The sequence below is a fragment of the Pelodiscus sinensis genome, chromosome 6 (genome assembly GCF_049634645.1).
Source record: "Pelodiscus sinensis isolate JC-2024 chromosome 6, ASM4963464v1, whole genome shotgun sequence".
NCBI lineage: Eukaryota > Metazoa > Chordata > Testudines > Trionychidae > Pelodiscus > Pelodiscus sinensis.
In genome coordinates, this window is record NC_134716.1 from 71,296,581 (window position 1) to 71,321,616 (window position 25,036).

At 41.3% G+C, this 25,036-nt stretch overlaps 1 protein-coding gene across 3 annotated transcripts in view; it reads left to right on the forward strand.

Annotated features, from left to right (window-relative positions):
- The window catches only part of SKIC3 (SKI3 subunit of superkiller complex), an 83,794-nt gene that overhangs the window by 32,281 nt on the left and 26,477 nt on the right, over positions 1 to 25,036 (forward strand). For all 3 annotated transcript variants that reach the window (XM_075932110.1, XM_075932108.1, XM_075932111.1), the window contains exons 16-31: positions 1,650 to 1,774; positions 2,482 to 2,735; positions 2,954 to 3,056; positions 11,128 to 11,304; positions 12,019 to 12,163; positions 12,333 to 12,411; positions 12,505 to 12,566; positions 12,688 to 12,744; positions 13,802 to 13,870; positions 15,518 to 15,592; positions 16,422 to 16,563; positions 17,579 to 17,672; positions 18,933 to 19,010; positions 20,423 to 20,547; positions 21,740 to 21,863; positions 24,692 to 24,913. In XM_075932110.1, the coding sequence (XP_075788225.1) occupies positions 1,650 to 1,774; positions 2,482 to 2,735; positions 2,954 to 3,056; positions 11,128 to 11,304; positions 12,019 to 12,163; positions 12,333 to 12,411; positions 12,505 to 12,566; positions 12,688 to 12,744; positions 13,802 to 13,870; positions 15,518 to 15,592; positions 16,422 to 16,563; positions 17,579 to 17,672; positions 18,933 to 19,010; positions 20,423 to 20,547; positions 21,740 to 21,863; positions 24,692 to 24,913 (1,931 nt within the window). The remainder of the gene's footprint in view (positions 1 to 1,649; positions 1,775 to 2,481; positions 2,736 to 2,953; positions 3,057 to 11,127; positions 11,305 to 12,018; positions 12,164 to 12,332; positions 12,412 to 12,504; positions 12,567 to 12,687; positions 12,745 to 13,801; positions 13,871 to 15,517; positions 15,593 to 16,421; positions 16,564 to 17,578; positions 17,673 to 18,932; positions 19,011 to 20,422; positions 20,548 to 21,739; positions 21,864 to 24,691; positions 24,914 to 25,036) is intronic.

Genomic DNA, 25,036 nt, shown 5'->3' on the forward strand with positions numbered 1-25,036 from the left:
GCAAGCCAAATATACAGAGAAGGATTGGAACTTAACTTCATTTACAAGTTTAATTCTTATGCAAATGGTATGAACAAGGACATGGGCTGGCTCACACACTATCTTCCACATCCTATGACTTAACCTACCAACCAAACAATGGAGGTGCTATTTGTTCTTATCAGCCCGTTGTAACTATTTGAAAGATCTACTCAGCGTGTCTCACTTTTTATTTTTTTTCTCTTTTCCCACCTTTTTTTTCTCTCCCACCCCTTTCCCTTATTTATTCTTGGATCTGGGCTTCTAATACTCCTGTCATCTGAAGAAGTGGGTTGTGCCAACGAAAGCTCATGATACCAACTACACGTTTTGTTAGTCTTTAGGTGCTACTAGACTATTTGTTGTTTACGTTTTTCATGAAAACTTCGTCAGCCATACAGACAACTTAGTCAAACAATCCAAAACATTCTCCTCCAGAATATTTATTTTAGATGGACTTCTTGGCCTTCGTGTGTTAACTATTGTAGCCATTTTTTTAATGCTGTTGTTAATAATTTTACCAAACCAATATAGAAGTCTGAAAGCTCAGACATAGGGTCAATTACTATGGTTTTTAATATTTCTGCTTGTAGTAGGGATAATAATGATCTTTCAATAATGGTGGTAATATTTTTTGTTTCCCAACTCCCAAGAGATGTCATATGTATCTGCCTGTTCTACTTGAAGTAGATTAAACAATTAACAGGGGGAAGTTTGAAAAATAAACTCTTTCAAATATTAGAAATTTGTATTGTACTTCAGTGAACTGCAATGCCTTTCTTTAAAAGGCATGAGTTATTTGAGTCTAATGTTCTTATTAAATGTTCAGTTTTCTAATGTACAAAAGCATCACCATCTTTTCTGTCAGAAAATAAACACTCACTCTGAACCTGTGCTTAAGTTTAATCTGGACTTCTAGATCTTTAATGGGTCTCCCCCTCTTTTCCCATCCCTCAAACAATTATGGGTCAATTTTCAGCTCTAAATACTTCTGGTCAGACAAGACTCATCTGAGATTCAAACAAATTGAATTTAGACTGTTGAGTTAATATTATAGCAGCTAGAATTTTCAGTGGAACTTTTGAAGTGAACCCACGTTTTAGTTGATGTACATCTCCAACAGACATCAAAAGCAGTGATGGTTAGCAGAGTCCATGGAGGAAAGAGATAAATTGTTCTTCCTTTCCTCTGTAGTAACTTCTGTGTTGTGGTATGGTCAGTTGATAGGATGTTTTATAATGGTCTACTCCTATCTCTTTCCCCTGTCCTCCATCTTCTGTTTGCCTTACTTTAAGGGATCTGATTAAAGAGGGGTATACAAATATTTAAGATCAATTTATGTAAGCCAGTCTCCTTATTCCCTTTGTGAAAGAAATAACACAGCTAAAACATGGCCCGTTCCTAAACAATAGTCCAGAACTACTGTCTGGTATTAGAATGATCCTAGATGCATATATAGGGTTTTGTTGTTGTCATCCTGTTAAAGTAACTGACCCAGGTTTCCAATACTTTAGTAGTAACTAACTTCGTTAGTCAAATGCATGGAATCCCAAAGATTTGTTCTGTTTATATTGTGTGTACATATAAATGTAACATAATGTATCCAATCTGATATTTTTGGATTTTGTTAGGAGACTGCTCTGGCAATCTTGTCTGCAGTAACTGAAAGAGCAAGTGCTGGTACAGCAAAGTGGGCCTGGCTTCGTCGTGGACTTTACTACCTGAGAGCCGGTCAGCACTCTCAAGCAGTAGCTGAGTAAGTGAACTAGTACTTGAGTTTAACCATTAGCCACCCAGTGCAAGTTAAATAGTTTATTCTCTAAAATAGCGGGTAATAAGAGGTCTGTGAGCCATATGTGGTTCTCCAGGTTAGCTCCTGGAGGGTCACCAGATGTTTATTTTCCTTAGCATCCACAGGTATGGCTGCTCTTCATTCCCATTGGCCCTAGTTTACTGTTCTTGATCAATGACAGCTATGAATGGCCATACATGTGGATGTTCAGATAAATAAAGCATCTTCTGAGTACTAACCCTGGTGAACCACATCTGGCCTTCATGCTGCTTATTGCCCACCCCAGCTCTAAAATCTACTTTGGTCAGAGTGTAAAATAACAAAAAAGCAATCTCCCTATTAACGGAATTGGCTTACTTTTTTATTATTGCCCTTCTTTCGCAGAAAAACTTATGCTTGAGAGCTGTAGTCAGAAATCAAATTTAATTGAGATAATTTATAAAACTTCGTCTCCACAGGATTTTGAGCCACAATTTGAAGCTTAATATTTTGTATAATGTGCTATATAGGAGGATGAAATTTTACATAAGAAAAACTTAAAAGTTATATCACTTTTATGTTTTGTTTTAATCTGTGTCTCTAGTCAAAATGGATACATTTTCTGCAAGGCAGAGATTTTGTATTTTAAATTGACTAACGGTCTGCTTTATGATGTTTTTTGATATGTTCAGCTTGCAGGCAGCTCTAAGGGCAGATCCAAAGGACTCCAACTGTTGGGAGTCTCTAGGTGAGGCATACCTGAGCAGAGGTGGCTATACCACAGCACTGAAATCCTTCACAAAGGCCAGTGAGCTGAATCCCGAATCTCTGTACAGTATTTACAAGGCTGCATCAATTGAGCAGATTCTAGGAAAATATAAAGACGCTATAGCAGAATACCAACAAATCTTAAAGAAGTCAAAAGAATATGTACCTGCACTCAAAGGTAATAATGATGGATTGTAAACTTTGTATAAGATTGAAATACCAAGTTATAAATCAGGAAATGCTTGCACTGTATAGAGAGGAGAAATAACTTTGACCAACAAGCAGAACTCACTGGGCACTAGCAGACAAAATGGTAGATATTTTTGAGTCTTAACAGGAAACGGTAAGTCACTCTGCTGCTCAAAGATAAAGTAACTGTTCTATTTTTTTTTTCAGGCCTGGGTGAGTGCTATCTCATGATGGCACGGGCTACACTTGCAGACTACCTTGATGGGAAAGTTCTAGATTACATAGAACAAGCACTTGAATATTTTACACGGTTAGTACTTTATTTTCAAGTATGGTAGTTTTAATTAAGATTCTGTGTTTTCTTAATTAAATTTGGGATAAATGCATAGTAAACTAATCTAGCATTAAATTTAATTTTATATTTTTATAAAATAGCAAGAACAATTCATTTTGTTTTCACATCACAAAGAGAGAATATAATATTTTAACGATTGATAGGGTTGTGTTTTAAATCTATTTTTGTTGTAGTGTGAAGAGACTGATTTAAAGAGCACCAATGACATACATGCAGAGGGAGGCTGGAGAGAACTATGTGGAAACATAATCACTACTAAAATTGGGAGCAGGAAGTGGGTTTTTTTCCCCTTTGTGTGTGTTTTCTCCCAGTCTTTTTCTATGGTCCTTTCAGTCTTCACTGCTCCAGTACTCCAGACTAGACTTGAGGGTGATTTACCTTGTGTTAGTTTGTGAAACATGCTCTCATTTCTCAAATTTATGACTTAAAATTGTCTTTGATTTTAAATCCTACATTATGATTGAAGACTTTTGTCTGATTCAACCAAGCTTAATCTTTGACTAACAATTAGTAAATAAGATGTTATCCCACCTTACTAACAACTGACACTCCAAGCCAGTGATCAGTTGTCTAAGCAGCACTCATTGCACCTGGGCAGCATGCAGGCTGGAGGAAGAGAGCCCTGAGCACTCTGAACGCATTCTAGTTATGTACTCCTGTTGCCTAGCAACACTTCTTCTTCGCGTGATTGCTCATGTGCATTCCAGTATAGGTGTGTGCGAGCAGCATGCACGCGCTGTCAGCAGTGTCCTTAGGGCCAGCAGGGAGCCCCGTGGAGTGGCGCCAGTATATCGGCCCATATATGTCCCTGCTGGCCCCCTCACCGACTCAGTTCCTTCTTACTGCCGTGATGGTCATTGGAACAACCCTCAGCTCGTCTTCAAGTCGTTCTCTTCAGTGTTCTTCTCTTTCATTAGCAATCATCTGTTAAGTACCTGTTAATTTAGTTAAAGTCTTTCATTTGTAGTTTTCTTTTTACCCCGCTGTGGCACGCTGTGCACCCACGGCAACGCATGCCCGGCCTGCAAGGCTTTAAGCCCTACAAGAAGTGCAACAAGTCTATGCCGTGTGGTGACCCACACTCATCGTGTTTGAAGTGCCTGAGAGAATTGCACATTACAGACGCGTTCAAGATTTGTAACCAAACGAGAGCGTGAGTCGTGACTCAAGGCGCTCCTGATGGAGGTGGCATTCTGGCTGGCACTGGCACAGGACTTGGCACCGAGCTCCAGCAGCGCACCGGCTTCGGTGTGTGACAGCTCTGCACACCGTGCCTCCTCGGTACCGCACAAGGCCAGATGTTGCTCCCAGTTGCCGGTATTGATACAGAAGAGGAGGCCTAATAGGGGTTGGTCCCTGCCTAGGCATGCACCCTCCGTGTGCTCTACAGTGGGACACATGGTGCCAGCCAGTCCAGAGTCCAGGCCTCCTAGTTTGGGTGATTACTCTTCCCACCGGAGGGATGTGAGTCCTTCAGAGGATCTCTCAGACCCATCCACCCGGAGGCCTTGGAGGCAGCAAGGATCTTTATAGACTCCTCTCTCTCCCCTCCGCCAACTCCAGCACCCTCATGACGGCACGGGGATGCCCAGTACTGCTTCCCTTCTAGGGTGCCCGGCAAAACGGTGCACGAGGTGCAGCAGACCCTTGTGGCACATGTGGCACCTCCCCCGGCACTGGCTACCATCATGCAGGTGCCGTTGGCCCCCGGCAACAAACATGGCACCAGACACGACGCAGGTTACTTACCCCGCACCGCTTCCGACCCCCGGCACCGCCACACCTACCATCAGGGACCCTGTCTCGGCCATGCCTCCTCCTCCGCCCCAGCACTGCGGCAAGCTGGAAACCATATCTTGGGATGCCGCAGGACAATAAGCATCGGCATTGGCACCGCCCTGGTTCACCTTGGAGTACTCCTCCTATTCCAACGCAGAGTCTGCATGGTCTTCACAGGGCTCTCGATCCCGTTCACAGCACTGCTCCCACTCCTGGCACCAGTCCCGGCACCGTACTTCCCCACTTCGGTACCAATAACAGTGGGCTCAGCTGGTCCCCGTACTGATGGTCTAGCAAACGTGGCCTCCCCAGCCACTTGGGCAGTGGCCTTTATGGACCCTCTGGGCCTACCATCTGGGCCAGGGTGTGAACTTTCCTAGACCTAGGTTTCTGTCACGTCATGTCCACAAATCCCTCCATCGGCGACTCCTTTGGGCTGGTTCCCCCCAGTTGTCGCCAGGCCCAGGGGAGAGCATGGCTCCGGTGAGCAAACCTCTCCTCCCTCCCTCCGTGGCCACTTCAGACGATCCAGGCCGTACAGACGCCCCTGTGGGCTTTATGGCAAAGGGGTCATCGTCCTCTTCCCCGGATGAGGCTCTGGCCAACTCTGCACCCTCCGTGGATGCAAGAGCCCACTGAGACCTCCTCCACCACCTAGCCCAAAGTCTGGGAGTCCAGGCAGACAAGGTCTCTGAGGACTCTGACCCAACCATTAACATCTTGCACGTAGACACTCCCTCCAGAGTGGCGTTGCCGATCAACAAGATGGTAGCCAAGATTTCGGCAGCCTTGTGGCAAACCCCGGTGTCCATTCCGCCGACTGATAAACGTGCAGAACGGAGGTATTTTGTCCCTTGGGCTGGTAACGAACACCTCTTCTCCCACCTTCCCCCGGGTTCTTTAGTAGTTCAGGTGGTCAACCAGAGGGAGAGGCAGGGACAGCCCGCAGCCACCCCTAAGAACAGGGAGGCTAAAAAGACAGACTTACTGGGCAGAAAGGTCTACGCATCCGGGGGCATCCAATACCAAATTGCTAACCAACAAGTTCTTCTGTCCAGATACGCCTACAACACCTGGCTGTCAATGGACAAGTTTACGGACCTGCTCCCCAGAGACTCCTGTGCGGCGTATAAGGCCCTTCAAAAAAAGAGGAAAGTAATTTCCCGAACGGCGTTACAAGCAGCACTCAATGTGGCTGATGTGGCTTCATGAGTCATGGCCACTGGAGTGGTCCTGCGTTGCAGTCCATGGCTCCGGAGTGCCTCCGGAAGTCCAAAACACCTTACAGGACCTCCTTTTCGAAGGCACGTCGGTCTTCTCTGAGTAAACTGACCAGCGGCTGCATGGCCTGAAGGACACGAGAGCCACATTAAAGTCCTTGGATTTACACACACCTGCCACCCAGAGATGGTCATATACCAACAGGAATGTTCCTGGACTACCTCTACAGGGCCCACTATCTGACGTAGGGGCAGGGGTAATAATGGCAGGAACAACAGGCATTGCTCTCGCCTAAGCCCGGATTCTAACCAGGGGTCCCCCAATAAGCTCCCCGGGCCCCCTGAGGGCTCCTTACCAGTCTCCCCATTACTCTTTCGGGACCGTTTATCCCATTTCCTCCAGGCCTGGTGCTGTTACATTGGACCAATGGGTTCTGGAGATAGTGGAAATGGGTTATGTAATCCCTTTCCACTCGCCCCCTCCTTTCCAACCCCATGTCCCATCCCTTTTCAGGGACCCCTCTCATGAGCCTCTGTTACAGGAGGAGGCTCACCACCTTCTCAACTTGGGGCGGTAGAACGAGTTCCCCTTGAATTTCAAAAAGGGTTTTTATTCTCACTACTTTCTGGTCCCAAAAGCAAAAGGAGGCCTTCGCCCAATCCTGGACCTCAGAGCTCTAAACCTCTTCATTGTCAAGACAAAATTCAAAATGGTGACTCTGGCGTCCATCATTCCTTCCCTAGCCCCCAGAGACTGGCATGCTGCCCTCGACTTATTTTCCTGTTTCAATCGCCCCTTTCCACTGAAGATTTCTGTGATTCACTGTGGTCCAGGACCACTACCAATTCACGGCCCTTCCCTTTGATATTTCTATGGCCCTCCCAGGTCTTCACAAAATGTATGGCGGTGGTGGTTGCTGAGGTCAGAAAAAGGGGAGTCCAAGTGTTCCCTTACTTGGATGATTGGCTCCTCCCAGGGCAGTTGGAAACTCAGGTGAGAGACCACATCGCCATAGTCCACGAACTTTTTTAAGAACTGGGTCTTCTTTTAAACCTGGACAAATCCAACTTAACTCCTACCCAGACAATAGAATTTGTGGTTGCGACCCTGGATTCCCGGTCTCAGAGAGCCTCTTTACCCAGCCTCCACTTTCTCATGCTACAGTCGGCGGTCAGGTCGCTCCAGAAGTTTCCAGTGACCACCACCCGGGCTTGCATGCATCTATTGGGCCTCATGGCCTCCTGAACTTATGTAGTGCAACATGCCAGACTGCGCATGCGCCTGCTTCAGATGAGGCTATCGCGAGTCCACAACCTGGCTGTCCACTGCTGGGACAGAGTGTTAACCATCCCCACCCCTGTCCTCCTTGCACTGGAGTGCTGGACCCATCAAGCGGAAGTCTGTGCAGGGGTCCCATTCTTGTCAGGCCAGTCCCATCCATCTGACTGGTCACAGGCGTGTCGGACATGGGTTGAGGAGCCCACCTGGGAGAGCTGCACACTCAAGGGACGTGGTCCCCCTGCAAAACCTCCCTGCATATCAATGTCAGAGAACTCAGGGCGGTCCAACTGGCTTGTGTGGTTTTCCTTCCTCACCTGAGGGGCAAGACGGTCCTCATCCTGTCAGACAACATGACAGCGGTGGCCTATATAAACAAGCAGCGCGGGGCTCGTTCATCTTGCCTGTGCTCAGAGGCGATCAGCCTATGGGAACTCTGCATCGGGGCGGATATCCACCTGATGGCCTCTTATCTCCCGGACTCACAGAACATCCTAGTGGGCTGATTGAGCAGATCATTTGCGAGCCATGAATGGTCCCTGTGTTGGGACGTTGCCCGATCCATCTTTCGCGTGTGGGGGTTTCCCCATCTGGATCTGTTCACCACAGGGCAGAACATGAAGTGCCACCACTACTGCTCCCTCATGGGACAGGGATGGGGTCCTTAGGGGATGCTCTCCTCCTCCGCTGGCCACAAGGCCTGCTGTACGCCTTCCTGCCCTTCCCGCTAGTTCACAGGGTCCTATTGAAAGTATGGGAGTTCAGGGCATCATGAATTCTAATTGCCCCAGCATGGCCCAAACAGCATTGATTTTCGACCCTCCTCGACCTCTCATGCGAGAGGCCTGTAACCCTCCCACTAGTCCCGGGCCTGATATCCCAGGACTCAGGCAGACTTCACTACCCAGACCTCCGGTCCCTCTACTTGACAGCATGGAAGCTCCATGGTTAACGGCAGAGGAGCTCCAGTGCTCTTAACGAGTCCAAGAAGTCCTTCTGGGTAGCAGAAAATCTTCCACTAGAACTACGTACCTCACTAAGTGGAAGCGATTTTGCTGTTGGGCTTCTCAGAAGGGAGTACACCCGAGGTGGGCGCCAGTCCCCTTGATCCTGGATTACCTGTTGGACCATAGGCTCCAGCATCTCTCTTCCTCTTCTATTAAGGTCCACCTAGCAGCCATTTCAGCCTTCCACCTAGGGGAAGGGGGGAAAATGTTATTTGCCATCCCTGTGGTCAACAGGTTTCTCAAAGGAATGGACAGACTCTATCCACATATCCAGCAACCCGTTCCTCAGTGGGACCAAAACCTGGTACTATCCGAACTTATGGGGCCCCTGTTTGAACCGCTAGCCACATGCTCCCTCTTCCACCTATCATATAAGGTATCCCTCCTAGTGGCAGTCACATACGCGAGGTGGGTATCTGAGCTTAGAGCGCTGACGTCAGATCCCCCCTACACAGTATTTTTTAAGGACAAGGTTTGGCTCCGCCCTCACCCAGCCTTTCTGCCGAAGGTCATTCCACACTTCCCAGGATATTTTTCTACCAGTTTTTTTTACCCGAAACCGTATGTATCGGGAAAGAGCAAGCTTTACACACGTTAGATGTCCATAGGGTGCTAGCCTTTTATTTAGACAGGATCAAACCATTCCGAAAATCACCACAACTTTTTGTAGCCATCGTGGAACGCATGAGAGGCCAACCTGTATCCACTGAGTGGATCGCCTCATGGATACCCAACCGCCTGTATCAGGGAGTGCTACTCCACAGCGGGCATTTCAGCCCCGACCCTTAGAGCACACTCCACGAGAGCTGTGGCAGCTTCCACTGCTTTCAAAGCGTAGGTTTCCATCCTGGACATCTGTAGGGCTGCCACGTGGTCCTCGGTTCACATGTTTGCCAACCATTATGCGCTGTCCCATCAGGCCAGAGAGGATGCTGGCCTAGGTAGGGCGGTCCTTAACTCCTCTTTGGTTTCAACATCTGGCTCTCCACCTAGTTAGGTTCTGCTTTGGAGTCACCTATATTGGAATGCACATGAGCAATCACTCGAAGAAGAAAGAATGGTTATTTACCTCGTAACTGTGATTCTTCGAGATGTGTTGCTCATGTCCATTCTAAATCCCCGCCCACTGCCCTTTATCTGGAATATGCTGGAAAGAAGGAACAGAGTGAGTGAGGGGGCCAGCAGAGGTATTTATGGGCTGATATACTAGTGTCACTCCAGGGGACTCCGTGCTGTCCCTAAGGATACTGCTGAGGGAAAAGTCTCCGATGGCGCGTGCACCTATATTGGAATGGACATGAGCAACACATCTTGAAGAATCTCAGTTACGAGGTAAGTAACTGTTCTTTTCCTGCTCTTTCCCTGTTTTTCTGCCTTTTCCTTGAGCAAGGAGAAAGAAGACTAATCAAAATGGAGGCTCACCTGTTTTGAACAAAACAAAATGGCGAACCCACAAATAAACAGTGTAAACCATTTTAGCTGAACCGAGTACTAAAAAGGTCTAACATTAATTAAAAAAAAAAAAAGCCCACATTAACACCACCTCCAAATCCTTGATGGTAGATATGGTTAACAGGCATTTGCATGCTCATTCTAGACACCCCCCCCCCAATTCAGACAAGGAGTCTTAAGAGTTTAGAACTTCCCAGTTGGAAGAGCTATTCATCTGCTGTTTTTTCAGATATTTGGGTCTTGATATAATAACTGATGAAATCATATTTTGCCAAGTTCAATCATCTTATTGAACATCTGCTGCGAGAATAAAGGGAGCAATTTCAAGTCCTCATTTCAGTGTGTCATTTTATAACTAAAACTTCCCTGCAGGCCTCTCTTGATAGTGGGGCATGTTCTCATGATAATAACTTAGTAGCTAGGAGGCTTGCTGCAGTGTTCTCGCCTCCACAGGAAAGTTCAAAATACTGTTTTGAAGATCTTTTGACAAACTTAAGCTCTTCAGCAGGTGACACTGATGTCTTGCTCCATTCCCTCAGTCCCAGGATGTTGCTCCTCTTGCTTGGGATTCATGTACTTGGCACAAAAACATTCCTGAAAATCAGCTTAACATTTTTAATCCTTTCAGTTCTAAACATTACCAGGCTTATTCAAGTCCTGTGGAGCCTTCTAGAAAAAGATCCAGATCTCTGAAGAAGGGAGCCTCTTCTGTACTAACCTGTCAGTTTTCCTCTGAATGGTTTTGACAGCTTGATTGAGGTTCACAAAGCACCCTTTTCACCAGATCGTCTCAGTGTTTCTCTGGCCTAGAGTTGGGCTGACCTTTGGAGGTTTAGTCCATGCTCTTGAATGGTTAAAACCAACCCAAATATACATTGAAATCCAGCTGTTCTGGGTAAGCTCTAAGTTTAGGTCCTCCCTAGTGTTTCCTTGTCATTTGCTACAGAAGACTAGACATGTTCAATTTTAGGTAAGCTAAAAAATGACGAGTGGTTCTGTAGCACCTTAAAGACACCATGATCTTTTGTGAGCACAACCCACTTCTTCAGATGATGGATTAGAGAAGAAATGAAAGTGACAGGTTTTAACTTGATTTTGTTCTAAGTGTATTATATGTCATTTTATTTTTTTACATATTATTTGTAGGGGACGAACAGAAAGACCAGTATCAAACTTAGTCACTCAACAATGTGTGTTCATTTAAACTTTAGCTCAGTTTCAGAATAAATTTATTTTATGAAGAAGGGCAGGGGCTGATACCTTAAATAATTTAATACATTATTTTGCAGCGCAACAAAGCATCGTCCTGATGTATCTTGCCTTTGGAAACTACTTGGAGATGCATGTACTCTTGTGCATGTTATTTCATCATCCAAAGTGAATGTTAAAGTTCTGGGATCCCTTATCGGTCAGAATGTAAGCAAACAAATGCTGAAGAAAAGCGAGCTCCTCAGTTTGGGAGGAAGGTAACAATCATAAGATTATTTTCTGTATCACTAAAATCTCAAATATTCAAGACACAAACTTCAAATACTAAATCTAAATATATTCAGAATATATATTTGGAAGTGATATGCATGGAATAAATTGCAGAACTTTGTGAAAAAGGCATTATGCCCCCTTTGACCATCACATCCTTCCCTTTGCCTCCTGTCAATTTTTCTTTGGGCTTAAAGTGCAGCAGGGGAGGTTTAGATTGGACATTAGGAAAAAATTCCTAACTGTCAGGGTGGTCAAATATTGGAATAAATTGCCAAGGGAGGTGGTGGAATCTCCTTCTCTGGAGATATTTAAGAACAGGTTAGATAGACATCTGTCAGGGATGGTGTAGATGGAGCTTGATCCTGCCTTGAGGGCGGGGGGCTGGTCTCGATGACCTCTCGAGGTCCCTTCCAGTCCTATTATTCTATGATTCTTACGGTCCCCCCCCCCCCCCCCCCGGAATTCATAACCTCAGAACAGTTTCAAAGAGCAATCTAACTTAAAAATGGTTGCCAAGGAGTACTAGCCTGAACTTAGCATAAAGGCTCTGACACTGTTTTCTACACCTGTAACTTGTTAGTGACCCTTTTTATTTGCCTCTACTTCAAAGCACCTCTGAAGGTAGGCTGCTGTTCAGTGATTTACTTTTAAATAGTATGAATGGAGATAAAACAGTTATATGATTCATGCTTCTGTAGGTGTTATGGCAGAGCATTAAAACTGATGTCCTTACCTAACACATGGTGTGATCTTGGAATAAACTACTATCGTCAAGCTCAGCACCTAACAGCAGCTGGTAGTGACATGAATGAGATCAGCGAACTGTTAGAGAAATCTTTACAGGTATTGCTTATATTTATGCCATCTTCAATGGTACTTTTTGATAGACTATCATTTTCAGGATCACTTTGTCCTCTGTGTAACCTAAAACTGCAACAAAACAAAAATGGTTAAAATCTAATATGACATTCCTTGTGCTATAACAACTCCCAGTTAATTCTCTTCATTCCAGTGTCTCAAAAAAGCCGTGAGGCTTGATAATAAAAATCATCTCTATTGGAATGCGCTTGGTGTGGTTGCCTGTTGCAGTGGTAAGTCTCAAGTGAAATCTCTAAAATTCTGTGCAGCCAAATCAGAGAGCATCTTGGCTACTTTTGTTACAAAATTAATCTTATGTCTTTTAGGTGTTGGGAATTATGCTCTTGCTCAACATTCATTCATCAAATCTGTGCAAGCTGAACAAATAGTAAGTGCTGCAAGGAACTACTGTCTGTTTCAGATAGGCACTCAAGATTCTCTTTTATTGAGCTGTTTTTGAACACAGTAATTAACTAGCTTTAATTTTTGTATTTAAATATTTTCTGTAGAATGTTGTTGCGTGGACCAACTTGGGTGTTTTGTACTTAGCAACTGAAAACATTCAGGTAAATTATTCTTTCTCCTCAAATGGTGGCTTCTTGAATATGTGTTGCTTTAATGCAATTCTAGAATGCTTGTTAACAGCAAAGTACACCTTCCTTTTAAAAGTAGAAGTATTGCCAATTTATAAAATTCAGTCTCTTGTGTACTATAACCATTATGCAGTTACAAGCAAAATTACATACTTGAATTGAGGTTTATTAAATACTGTTTTGAAGCAAGTGATTTCATTTAGGAGAATTCCTGTTAAATAGCACGTGTTTGGTTTTTCAGACAGTTGAATGAAATCAAAGTTATAAGGGACAAAAACTTCAGCAAACCAATCCAACATATATAGATTCTTCTTACCAAAAATTCAGTTGTAGTTTCTGCTCAGAGAAAGCCCGAATAACAAGAGTGCTTTTAAATTAAATTAAAATTTATTGAGACATGTATGAGAAAATTTGTCTGGAGGAGAGCATAGAAAGAAGCAGTCAAAATCCTACTTGCACAACTGAAACAGACCACTGCTTTAAAAAAAAAAAGAGAAACTGAGAAATTGTGATTTCTTAAATGAATTAGTAGTTTCAGAAGCTTTCAAAATTTGTTGCAAAGCCAGCAGCATCTGATTTTTTTTAAGATACAGGAATGCTGAGATTACACATTGTTTAATGTAAGATGCAGATATGGAAAATGAGTACTTCAGGACTAAGACTGCTACATTTTTTCTTGAAGGGAGAAACTTGTATTTCTAGCAGTGGCAGCAACTAAAAGATTGCATATATTTCCGCCCCTCCCCCATAGTAAATATAGCTTTTAATTACACAGGAGTAGGAGGGAATTTGTGGTGGAAGGTGGTGTGTTCCTGTTATTAAAGCGTGAGGTGGTACTGAAATGGTCTATGAGTATTGCACTGCTGTTCTATATGCCACATTGGATATTTTTAGTGGTAACTTGGTTATTTTTCCCATGTAAAGAGTTACACCATTGTTTCTGTATTTCATTAACTAGAACAGGAGATTTTTGGCTTATGGTGCCCAATGACTCAGTTTAACATAACTGATCTCTTATGTGCTTTTTCAGCAAGCTCATGAGGCCTTCAAAGTAGCTCAGTCTCTTGAGCCATCTTACTTAATGTGCTGGATTGGACAGGTAAGATGTTAATATCTTTCATAGCATGGGCTTCAGTAGGTTTTAATAAGATATATAGAATTTAGGCTCTGACCCAGAAAACCACTTCATGAGGATTTAAAAGTGTGTGTGTGTGTGTGTGTGTGTGTGTGTGTGTGTGTGTGTGTGTGTGGTTTTTTTTTTTTTCCCTTGAAACAGAAAAAGGCCTCTTAGATCTTCCTATTATTCCCTTTGGCTTTCTCTGAAGTTTCCACAAAGTGTTCTTGTCCATGAATCAACCTCAGTTTATTATCTGTTTTCACGGGTTTTTTTTCATAACTAATTTTTATAACATATTACTATGCTGCTTCTTGAAGAGTGAAATTGACTGATAGATTATTTTCATGGTTAATGATAAACTCCTGTTTTTAGTGCTGGTATCACTGGTATCTCTCAGTTTCCGTCTGAATTGGGAAAAGTCAGTCCATAATGCTGCTAAAATAGAAGTACAGTAGTGCTATGGACCAAATCATGCACCCCTTGGTCATACAAATACCCTCAATAATGTCAATGGTACTGCTCCTAAGAACAGCAGGAGAGAAAAAAAACTTGCTTGTATAGTATTCAGTAATTTAGTCAGAAAACATAGTTCTTGTACTAGTGGTAGCTCTCCTACATTGAACATTAATTGTCCACCACTGTATTGTGTATTAAGAGACAAATTTAAGTCTTCATTTTCCATCTTGCAGGAGCAAAGATGGCAGAGGCCTCTATAGCCATATGTATGTTATAGTCATGGAGGTGGTTGTGATTGTAATATTTGGATGTACAAATGTATCCAAATTGTGAGCTCAGCTATAAAAACGAGGGGAAGGTCAGAAGATGTCATAATAAATATTGATGGGGGTGGGGGAGAAAGGGCAGGGGAAGGTACAAAGGCAAAATTAGTGAATTAGTACAAATCAGAAGGCCTGCAGATAGGACTGTGTTGGGATCCTTCCTGATTTCAAAAAATTGTAAAAGTGGATATTATTAAACCACAATTGGTATTTCGATATTAGACCTATTTGGTGGACAGACACTAAGAGGATGAGCTATTGCATTTTGGGGCCCTTAAATAAATTCTTTGGGAGAAAAATTGGCTTTTAGAGCAACCTTCACTATCATGGTTGCCACTTGAGATCCCACAAGGGAAAAGGAAAGGAGGAGTATGGGTGCCATGGAGGTGGCCTTTGTAATCTTTCCTTACTGCCCTTCTAACCATGCATAATGGAAACTGAACTGTTGGGAGAAGTGGTAAAGATTTATATTATTGCTGTGCACCTAAAATCTAGGTCATTATTGCGGGCCCCCATTGTGAAAGGTGCTCTCTAAAGAAAATACTTGCTATGAAGGACTTGCAATGGTAAAGTTCTTTGTCTCATTTTATAGCTATTTCAAGTGGAGCAATCTGTTCCATTCTTTCATCTAAGTTTACACACTCTTCAGTAGCAATTTTTTATTGTTGTAGCAGTAGCTATTGTGTGCTTGTATATTAAGGTTTTTATTTTTAAAAAATCCTATATTGTGAGATTATTGTGGTAATTTGTAATGTTCTTGGCTCTCAAGCAGAGCTTTAAGTAGGAATAATTAGGAAACTGTTATCTGCTTATAAAACAAATTAAGCAGCATTTTAAAACTTATTTGTAGGCTCTTATTGCAGAGACTGTAGGAAGCTATGAAACTATGGATCTCTTTAGGCACACCACTGAACTCAGTATGCATGTAAGTATTTGAACAGACCTCTCATTGAAGATTTCCAACGACTAGCCTTTTTCATACGAAGCAAATGCATGTAATAAAAGTTTATATTTAATAAGTCAAAAGATTAGAGACCTATATCAGAATCTCTTTACCTCTTATGTTTTGTATTTTACTTGATGTAGCTTTTTATACCACTCATCACTGTAGTATTTGAGAACCTTCCTGTAGCACATTAAGGAATTGGACTAATGTGTTCAGAAAACGTGTTGATCGTGTCCTCTGAAGATAGAACAAGAAGCAATGGGCGTAAACTGCAGCAAGGGAGGTTTAGGTTGGACATTAGGAAAAAGTTCCTAACTGTCAGAGTGGTCAAACATTGGAATAAATTGCCCAGGGAGGTTGTGGAATTTCCATCTCTGGAGATATTTAAGAGTAGGTTAGATAAATGTCTACCAGGCATGGTCTAGTCAGTACTTGGTCCTGCCATGAGGGCAGGGGACTGGACTCAATGACCTCTCGACAACCTTTACCCAGGGGTAGAAAATTCTCTTTTGCTTCCAGAGTAGAGAATAGACACAAGTGATGACTTTTGTCCCTTTCACAATCTGCTATGACTGGATAAAACTTATTTTTACATTTATATTAAAAAGATGAATTATAACTGGAGTTGCAATAACTTAAAACACAGTCAAGTAGTAAAAGAAATTGCTGACCTGATGTTGCATCTAAATAACCCTGCATTGAAGATTAGTGTACTATAGAACCGAAAGATATTTTTTTGTGTATTGTTTGTTGGTTGAGCAGTTAATGATACCTGCTTGTGTGTTGGTGGTTTTGTTTTGTTTTTGAGACTGAGGGAGCAAAAGGCTATGCTTATTGGGTATGCTCAACGCTGCAAGATAAAACCAACAGGGAAACGGAGCTGTATCGGTACAACATTGTTCAGATGAATGCTATTCCAGCAGCGCATGTGGTTTTGAGCAAATACACAGGTAGGTAATACTTTTAAAAGTCAGAAGACTTCATTTGATATGTCAAAAGTTCGACTAAAATGCATATTCAGCATGAGTGTGACTTAGCTAGTTCTTAATCACTTTTGCCAAAATTGAGCTGGTTATGAAATATTGTGGTTGGGGAGGCTCTTCTGAGTCATGAAGCAGACAACCAAAATGTATTGTATTTGTATATCTTTATTTTTGTTAAATGTATGCTTAATGAAATTATTCCAGTAAGATTAAGTTCTTTCTGACTCTCCTTACTAAAGAGAGAATATTCCTGAAGAGATGGGTAAGGAATGTAGGGTGAAGGCCTTGTCTGATTTGTCCTTTAATTATGCCACTGACTCATTTTGACTACTGAACTTGTGCTGTTGACAAGAGTGTCTGTCTAATATTGAGGTGAAATTTACATACAGTATAGACATTTGAGACTTGAACTATAGAATCCTAATATTTTTTAGTGTGGTTCATTTATAGAAGATACTGTATTGGAAAAAGCTGATATTCTGTTCTAAGGAGAATTACAGTACTAGCATCCCACTTGAAGTTTTAAGTTGATACTTGTCAGTATTTCATGTTAAAAGAAAGGACTTCAGAGCAATACAACTGATGCTAAAACAGTGGTATTCAATTTATATTCAAGTCTACAAAAAATTGAAAATCTTCAGATGTCATTTTCCAAAAATATATATTCTCTGCAGTCAGTTTGAAAAATTTAAAATACATACTATTGTGTAAAATGGAACTTGTTTTTTGTGGGCAATAAGACTAATGCCATATGAATTACATTTTTTTCTTGAACTAATTTGAAGATGGGGTGGATTTGGATGGATATATTTTTTCATCTGTTGTGTGAAGGTTGTTAAAGTGACTCTCCAAGGACCTCAATGAGCATCTGATAGCTTTGAAAAATATGCCCTGCTGTAATATATTTCATCACATGTCTCTGATGCTTTTTCACTGCTCTTTCGTTGTGTGTGTGTGTGTGTGGTCATTTCCGGTCTTCCAGAAAGAATTCAAAATGATGCATCTGCTTTCATGATGCTGGGTTATTTGAATGAATATCTGCAACTGAAAAAGCAGGCAACAGATGCTTATCAAAGGTAAACTATACACTGACTAGATTTAAAAAATGAAATGTGCGCTTAGGATGACACATGTTCCTTCTATAAGCACTGTTTGGTCAGTTTCCTCAGTGTATTTTAACTAATCCCATTTAAAAGGGAGACATTGGATGTCTGATCTGTTCCTAGACCCTGTCTAATTGGAAAACTAAGGTAGACTATCTTTCTGAGAGTTCATTCATTAGACTTCAGCATGCAGTTTACTCATTCTTCAGAAAAGTGGAAATTACCACAGAATCTGGCAGTATATTGAATCTTTTAGTATGACTTTGGAAACTAAATGTCATTGAATTATCGCTGTGGCAGGAAAACTGTTAGAACAACATGAAAAAACAGTTCTTCACAAAAAGATGGATAACATGGATGCAGTTATCCATGAACTTCATCAATTGTTCTGTAATTGTATTATTATTCTAGCCAATTAGCCCGTCATGAGACGGGATTTTCAGGTGTCTCCTCCATGTCGGTCTTCTCTCCTGAGCCTCCGGTCTCTCGCTCCGTGTCTCTTTCTCTTTCTCTCCTCCTCCTACTGCCTCCCCCTCTCTCTCAGCTCTCCTCCGCCTTCTGCCTCTCTCCCCGTCTCTCTCTTTCTCTTCTCCCCCTCCTGCCTCTTACTCTCTCTCAGCTCTCCTCTGTCTCTGTCGGGGATGCACGCTCGTCCAGGCCCCCCTTTTCCCCTCGGACATGTACATCACCACCGCTCCCCGCTTCGCCTCCCGCTGTGGCGCTCGGCTGACTTCTGTGCCGCTCAGCCAGTCCGCCGCGGGGGAGCAAGCAGCGCAAGCGGCAGTTTGGGCGCCGTGGTCCCCACGCAGCATGGAGGTCCCCATGCCCCACAGCGCCCAAACAGCCGCTTGCGCTGCTTGCTCTCCCGCGGCAGCCTGGCTGAGCAGTGCAGAAGTCAGCCGAGTGCCACAGTGGGAGGCGAAGGACGTGACTTAGGCAACAGCGCCGCTCAGAGGGAACAGCCAGCATTTCAGCGTTACAGAGTCACAGACATTGGGCTCCTATATATATGATTATTATAATATTTTATTATTAAAAGACAGAACAACACTTCACAATGTACTCTGACTAGTCTCTCTCATCTTACTGAATCTTGAATAATCTTTCGTGTTCAGAGAAATAAAGGCATAAACTTCCAGACTTTTTATTGATACACATTTACAGTATAACAATCATTTGGGTGTTCCTGTGGGCATATTAGTGAATTACTTGTTCTTTATGTTCACTTTCAAGGGCGGTCTCATTGCTGAAGAACTCTGAAGATAAAGAGAAGTATAACATAGCAATGCAAAATTATGGTAGATCACTCTGGTAAGCAGTGTTTGGGGTTTTTTTGTTACCTCTTGCAATATCGCAGTACTACTTTGAGTAATTCCACCACAGATAAACGAAAGCCATATCTTTCATTTAGTGGATACTTTGTCAGATAGTAAAATACTCATATTTAACTTTCATTTTATCATACACGGTGCAAAATGTATACATCTCTGAGCTGCACCCATAATCATGCCACAGTTAGGTTTAATTTAGCATTGTTTGTCTCTATTTATGTAGTTTGCAGGAGGCGATTCAAACTCTCTTCTTAGGTTTTTTGTCTGCCATCTGATTTGGAGTTTATTCCCTTTCTTGTGGCAGGTAATCCAGTTTGTAGTGTGTTTGTATGTTGTCTCTACTTCTTAAGGCAAAAATTTGTTGTGTTGAGATTAGTAACAGTTCCAGGAGGTTGCCCATTTTGGAGTCTGAAGTTAAGTGAGAAATCCTGATAGACTGGCATCTTGTTGCTAGTATTCCTGGGATAACGGTGCTCTGTAACAGCGCTGTGCTATCGTTTTGACCTTTGGGGTCATGCTGATTGACTAGAACTAGTTCTCCTGAACAGCACTATTGCACAGATTATTCTACATTTTATGGTGTCTGCCTCAGTCAGAAGCATGCATACTTTCTAGTCCTTTGATTCCATCTCAGAGGTATAGTGTGGAGAGAATCTTGGCAATGGAGGACAGTTTCACACTGCTTCTTTTGTTGTGGCTTAAGTCCTGGTGAGCGTGTTTTTGAAGTAAATGTTTCTGATGCAGGAAATAACTATCTCTGACCTCAACATGAGTGATAGAACCAGTGCCCCCATTCTAGAAGTCATGTCTTCCTATGATACTTAATTTCTAAGAGGATCTTGATAGACTAAAGAGATTCACTTTGAGCATCACAATACTTTTATTAGCCTCATTCCGAGTTGTATGTGAGTTTGGTCATTTCCAGAAAGAATTCAAAATATTGCAATCTTTTTGTAAGTATACAAAGTTCCCATGATTATTAATTCATTTTATTAAATAGTCCTGTTGCATTTCTGCTGTGATAGTCCTATTCATAGCAAGATTGCCGGATTCATTCTTCCTCTTCCCCCATAATGATCACTAGGCAATATCTTTGTACCACACTATTATATAATTCCCTAGATTGTATGTGTTTAATTGATTTTAATATTATCGTGTTCATGTTGATACAAATGTCAGATAGTTAGCTTGTTAGAGCTGTATTTATTTTGTGAATGTATTTCTGAGCTTGTAACATGGACTTGAAACTTTAATGTAAGTGAAATGGGATTGCAAATATCAGCATTAACAATTAGTCCATATTCACGTAGAATACAGCTTTTGCAGGAACAGGTTGGACCTCTCTGCTCTGGCATGGTCAGGACATATTTTTCTCTCTCTTTTTTTTTTAAGTGCTATAGGTCAGTATGACAAGGCCATCCACGCTTATATGTCCACTCCTCTCACAGAGTTAGATGGCATCATAGGAGTTGCACTAGCTTATTTCAGGAAAGGGCTTTTACAAGACAGCATTAAAGGTAAGTGTTGGTGTAAACTAAAGATGTAAATAACCATGAAAATAGTTAAATGGGTAAAATTATACCAGTTAACCAGTTATCCTTTGGCAAGCAGGTGGACCGCAGCTGGGGCTGGGTTCCTGCCCAGTCTTCCGAGCCATGTCAGATGGGCTAGGGTCTTGCCAGGCTGGCCCAGCATGGTGCATCTGACGTCAGGGGCCTAGCACTGTGTGAACCAATACAGTTGGGAGCTGGCCTCGCTGCCCAGACTGCCCCAGCATGACCAAGCCATGGGAGCCATCACAGGTGCTGTGCTGCCTGCTTGCCCCACATGTCCGGCTGGATTCAGCCAGGGTTGCTCCAGCCTGGTGTGATTGGCCATCCAACTGGTTGCCCATAAGCAGTCTGATAAGCTGAACACTCAACATGTAACCAGTTACACAGTCAACCTTTTCCATATCTAGTTTAAACAAAGGTAGAGTACATGGCCTGATACTTAAGGAATATGGCATTTTCTAGATGAACACTTAGCCCTTTTGATTTGGTACATCTCATCAACCAAATTCTGTCTCAGCTTATGCACACGTTGGGACAGTATGGGGTGTAAAAAAGGCAGAGAATTTTCATTTTTATATAAAATGCATCATAATTATCAGACTGTTGCTGAGGTGCCATGAGCTATTGCAGTTGTACTAGAAAAATATCTTTTACATATCAATTGACATCTTCAAGGCAGGGCACTGTGGAAATAGCAATATTTGCTTACTGTCTCTCTGTACAGTATGAGAGGCTAGGAAAATTTTAGCTTTCACATTGATGCTGAATATCTTAAACTTTCAAAGGTGGGTTTTTGCTGTTTGGGGTGAGGAAATTTTGAAGCGTTATGTAGAAAAGGAATGTGTTCTCTTGTTCCTTTATCTGTTTTCAATAATTTTTATCGTTCATTACATATGAAAATTTAGGTTTCCAAGTCAAACACTCAGAAGTCAGGAAATGCCAGATTTAGTTGCATGTCATTGTACAATCTTAATTCTGTTCCTTTGTGTCCAACCTGTAAACTGAATGTGTAAGGAGCCTATGGGGAAAAATGTGTGTAACCTTGTAGCTAAAAACTCTAAAAGTGCATATACATATCTTTCTCTTACCATTCTAGAATGCTTTTAAATCTCTTGGTTGCTTTTTAAACATTCCTGTCTTAATTTAATATCCACAGCGTATGAGAGAGCCCTGTCTCTTGCTGAATCTGAGCAAGACAAAGCCCATATCTTGACAGCCCTTGCAATAATTGAATACAAACAGAATAAAGTGGATCCGGCAAAGACATTGCTGTTTAAATGGTATGTTGATGGTTATGTATACGTGACAGAGAAATTGTCAGAAGTTGAAGTATTGTTAGGTGCTTTACCTTGGAAATTTGTATTGGACTTGCTTATTTTAGCCCCAGAGTAATAAGGAACAGACACTGAAGGCAGCTTTTAAGTTTATCTAAGAGGTGGTAATGTGTCTACCAATAATACTTAGCTACTCAACAAATGTAAAGATTGTTGTGTATGTCTAAAATGTGAGGTTTTTTAAATTTAAACTAAGATATTGTTCAAAACTTAATTTCCTATTTCAGTTACATTGCTTGCAAATAAGTTCCAGGTTCAGATTTTAATTTTCTTTGGAGAGTATAAAAGACTTCCATTCTTGAAAAAGCATGTTTGTGTGGTGTTCAGCTACAAAAAAAATTAACTTTTCTTAATCAACGTTTAATTTAATTAAATCCTCCTGAGTATACTGTTCTAAGCACTACTCAGTGCCATGGCATTAATTTATAGATTTCACTTAAAGATCACCATTCCTGTGTACCTTCTGCATTTTATAAGTGTGGGGTTTTTTTGTTTGGTTGTTTTTTTTTAAAGTCTTTAAGTACTCTGATTAAATTGCCTGCCTGTGACTGGGCAATTGGCAGACAGAAATTAGCCTCTATCATTGCAAACCCTAATGGCAGGTGTTGAGTAGACAGGCTGACATTACTTTCCCTATTTACCAAAGAGTACTGTGTCAAAAACATGGCCATATTGACCATCTCTATCTTCCCAGCAAATTCTCAAATTACTGAAAAGATTGAGGTCTTCGACCTGGTGCTTTAAATCCTGAGTAATTGATGATCAACATGATGTAGGGAAATGTTATTTCTAGTTAGTCATGGTATTGTTCTTTCTATTTTTAACGTACAGCTCAACAGTGAGTGCTTCCTACATAACATTAGTCACTACCATTAAAGAAAACTAGTAAATGCTCTTGAAAACGCATCATTTTTAGCTGAAAGTATGTAAAATTACAAAGTAAAAATCTGTCAAGACTACATTTTTTTGTTGGGTTTTATACCCATACAGTGGACTGATGGCAACATAAAAAGCCTACAAAATTTGACATAATTAAACACATTTGGTATCTATAGGCTAATCTTGTGTTTGTCAGAAGAAAGAAAAGGTCTAAAGTTTTACCTATTCTTTTGTGCTTTCTTTTTTTAATAAGTGATTTTTTTCATCTTCATTTCACAACATTTTGTTAAGATGGTGGAGGATTGTTTTTCTTCCATTGACCAACAACACAACATAGAAATAGAATATTTAATTTTTGGCCACCACTGAAATAAACAGTACTAAAACAAGACAATAGAACCAATATGTTTAGGAACCTATTCATATTCCATTGCTAAATTACACCAAGCAGCATCTCCTTTATATTCATATTTATTTCCAATTTAGGATGTGATCACCAAATAGATGAATTTTCATCTCATTCTGACAGTTATTTGTTTTCTTTTCATTTGATCAGATGATACTACATCAGTAATTTTCTTTTATATCAGAACATCTTGAATTTTTGCAATTTCTTGTTATGTTTTAGGGTTTTTTGCATCATTTCCCCCCCTTTAGCTCTCTCACATCTTCATGGAAAGCAGTTCTGCTTCTGCATTACTACTACTTGGAGCTTTCTATAAAATTACTAGATAACTATTTTTGTACTTATTTAAATAGCAATAATTAAATGTTTTCAAAATATTCTTTTTATAGAGGTGAAAAATATTTTAAGTAAAAGCCATTACTCCATTGGGCTCTGATTCTGTATTCCAATTTTTCCTCTGAATTGGTACTAAAGTTTCAACCAACAGTGGCTAATGTGCATAATTTAATTGTAATTTTCTAGTCTTCTTGAACATCTTAATGGAAAGTGTAGTGCATACAGTTATGTATGCGCAACAACAGAAATAATCTACTGACTGGACTGCAAATTCTCTACCCTCTTGATTCCTGTTGCCATAGCATGGAGTTGCAATAGTCATATTGGTATTTATGCTATAGGGCAGACTACTAAAAATGACAGACATGTAAATATTCCCTTCCCTCTTTACTTTTTTTAACGGGGAAATGCACATATCCTGCATGTTGAATGCTGGTTCTGTGCTGATTGTATTACTCAACATATCTAATTTTACTTAGATTACCTTGGAAAATTATATAGGGATTCTACAGCAACCTGAAACAAAATCTGATATAAGGAGGAATTATTTGCCTGGCTGAAATCTGATCCTTTGTATTCTAGGGAACCAAAATCAAAGTTTTCATAATAGTTATTTACATCAGATGTCATCTTGCCATACCCTCAAAAAAGTGGGAGGGGAGCAAACCTTTTCTCAATCAGATTGCTTATTGTAAGTAATTACTGAGAAAGTAGATGCCTAGGGTTGAGGAAATAGGTCTCCATTTTTTATGGCTACTCTTTTTAAACAAAGATAACTAAACGTGCCTGATTCTTGCCAACCAATAGTTATGAGCTTTAAAAGCTGAAACCAACATAAATCATTGTACTTAACCCATCGGAAGTATTTGAGAATATTGATGTAGGATTGAGTTTGAGAGTCCCTTGATGACAGGCTGTTAATTCAGTGCACCACATTATTATTGCTGGATTAGGAATTGAACCATCCTGTGAGCCAAAGAGAATTTTTTTTGTTGCTCTGAAGAAAAGGTACACTACTTAGAACTTGGAGTGAATCTTGTAAGTAAATTGCTGTTTCTTTAATTCTATAACGTGTAGAAGTAGACAATCCTGCAAACTATACTTGAGGTCAGTATTATATTACATAATATTCTGTTTTCCATTGAATTTACAGCTCTCTATTAAAGGAACCTATTACAGAAAGTCTGCAGGCTCTGTGCACTCTAGGTCTGATAAAACAGGATGTTACACTTGCAACAGCAGCACTTAAAGAATTACTGAAGCACACAGAAAGGAAGGATAATGTTTATGAGAGATGCCTTATTACAGCTGCTGTGTATGCACTGCAAGGTAGAAATGTGGGAGTGCAGAGGCAAGCTTCCAAAGCAATCCATAGGTAAGTAGTCTGCACTACAGTAGATTCATAGATCCCTCAGGCTTAATCTAGTGTAATCTTAAATGGTTTCTTAGGTAGTTCATTCTGTTAGCTAAATGTATTTTTTGATTAACTTAAATGGAG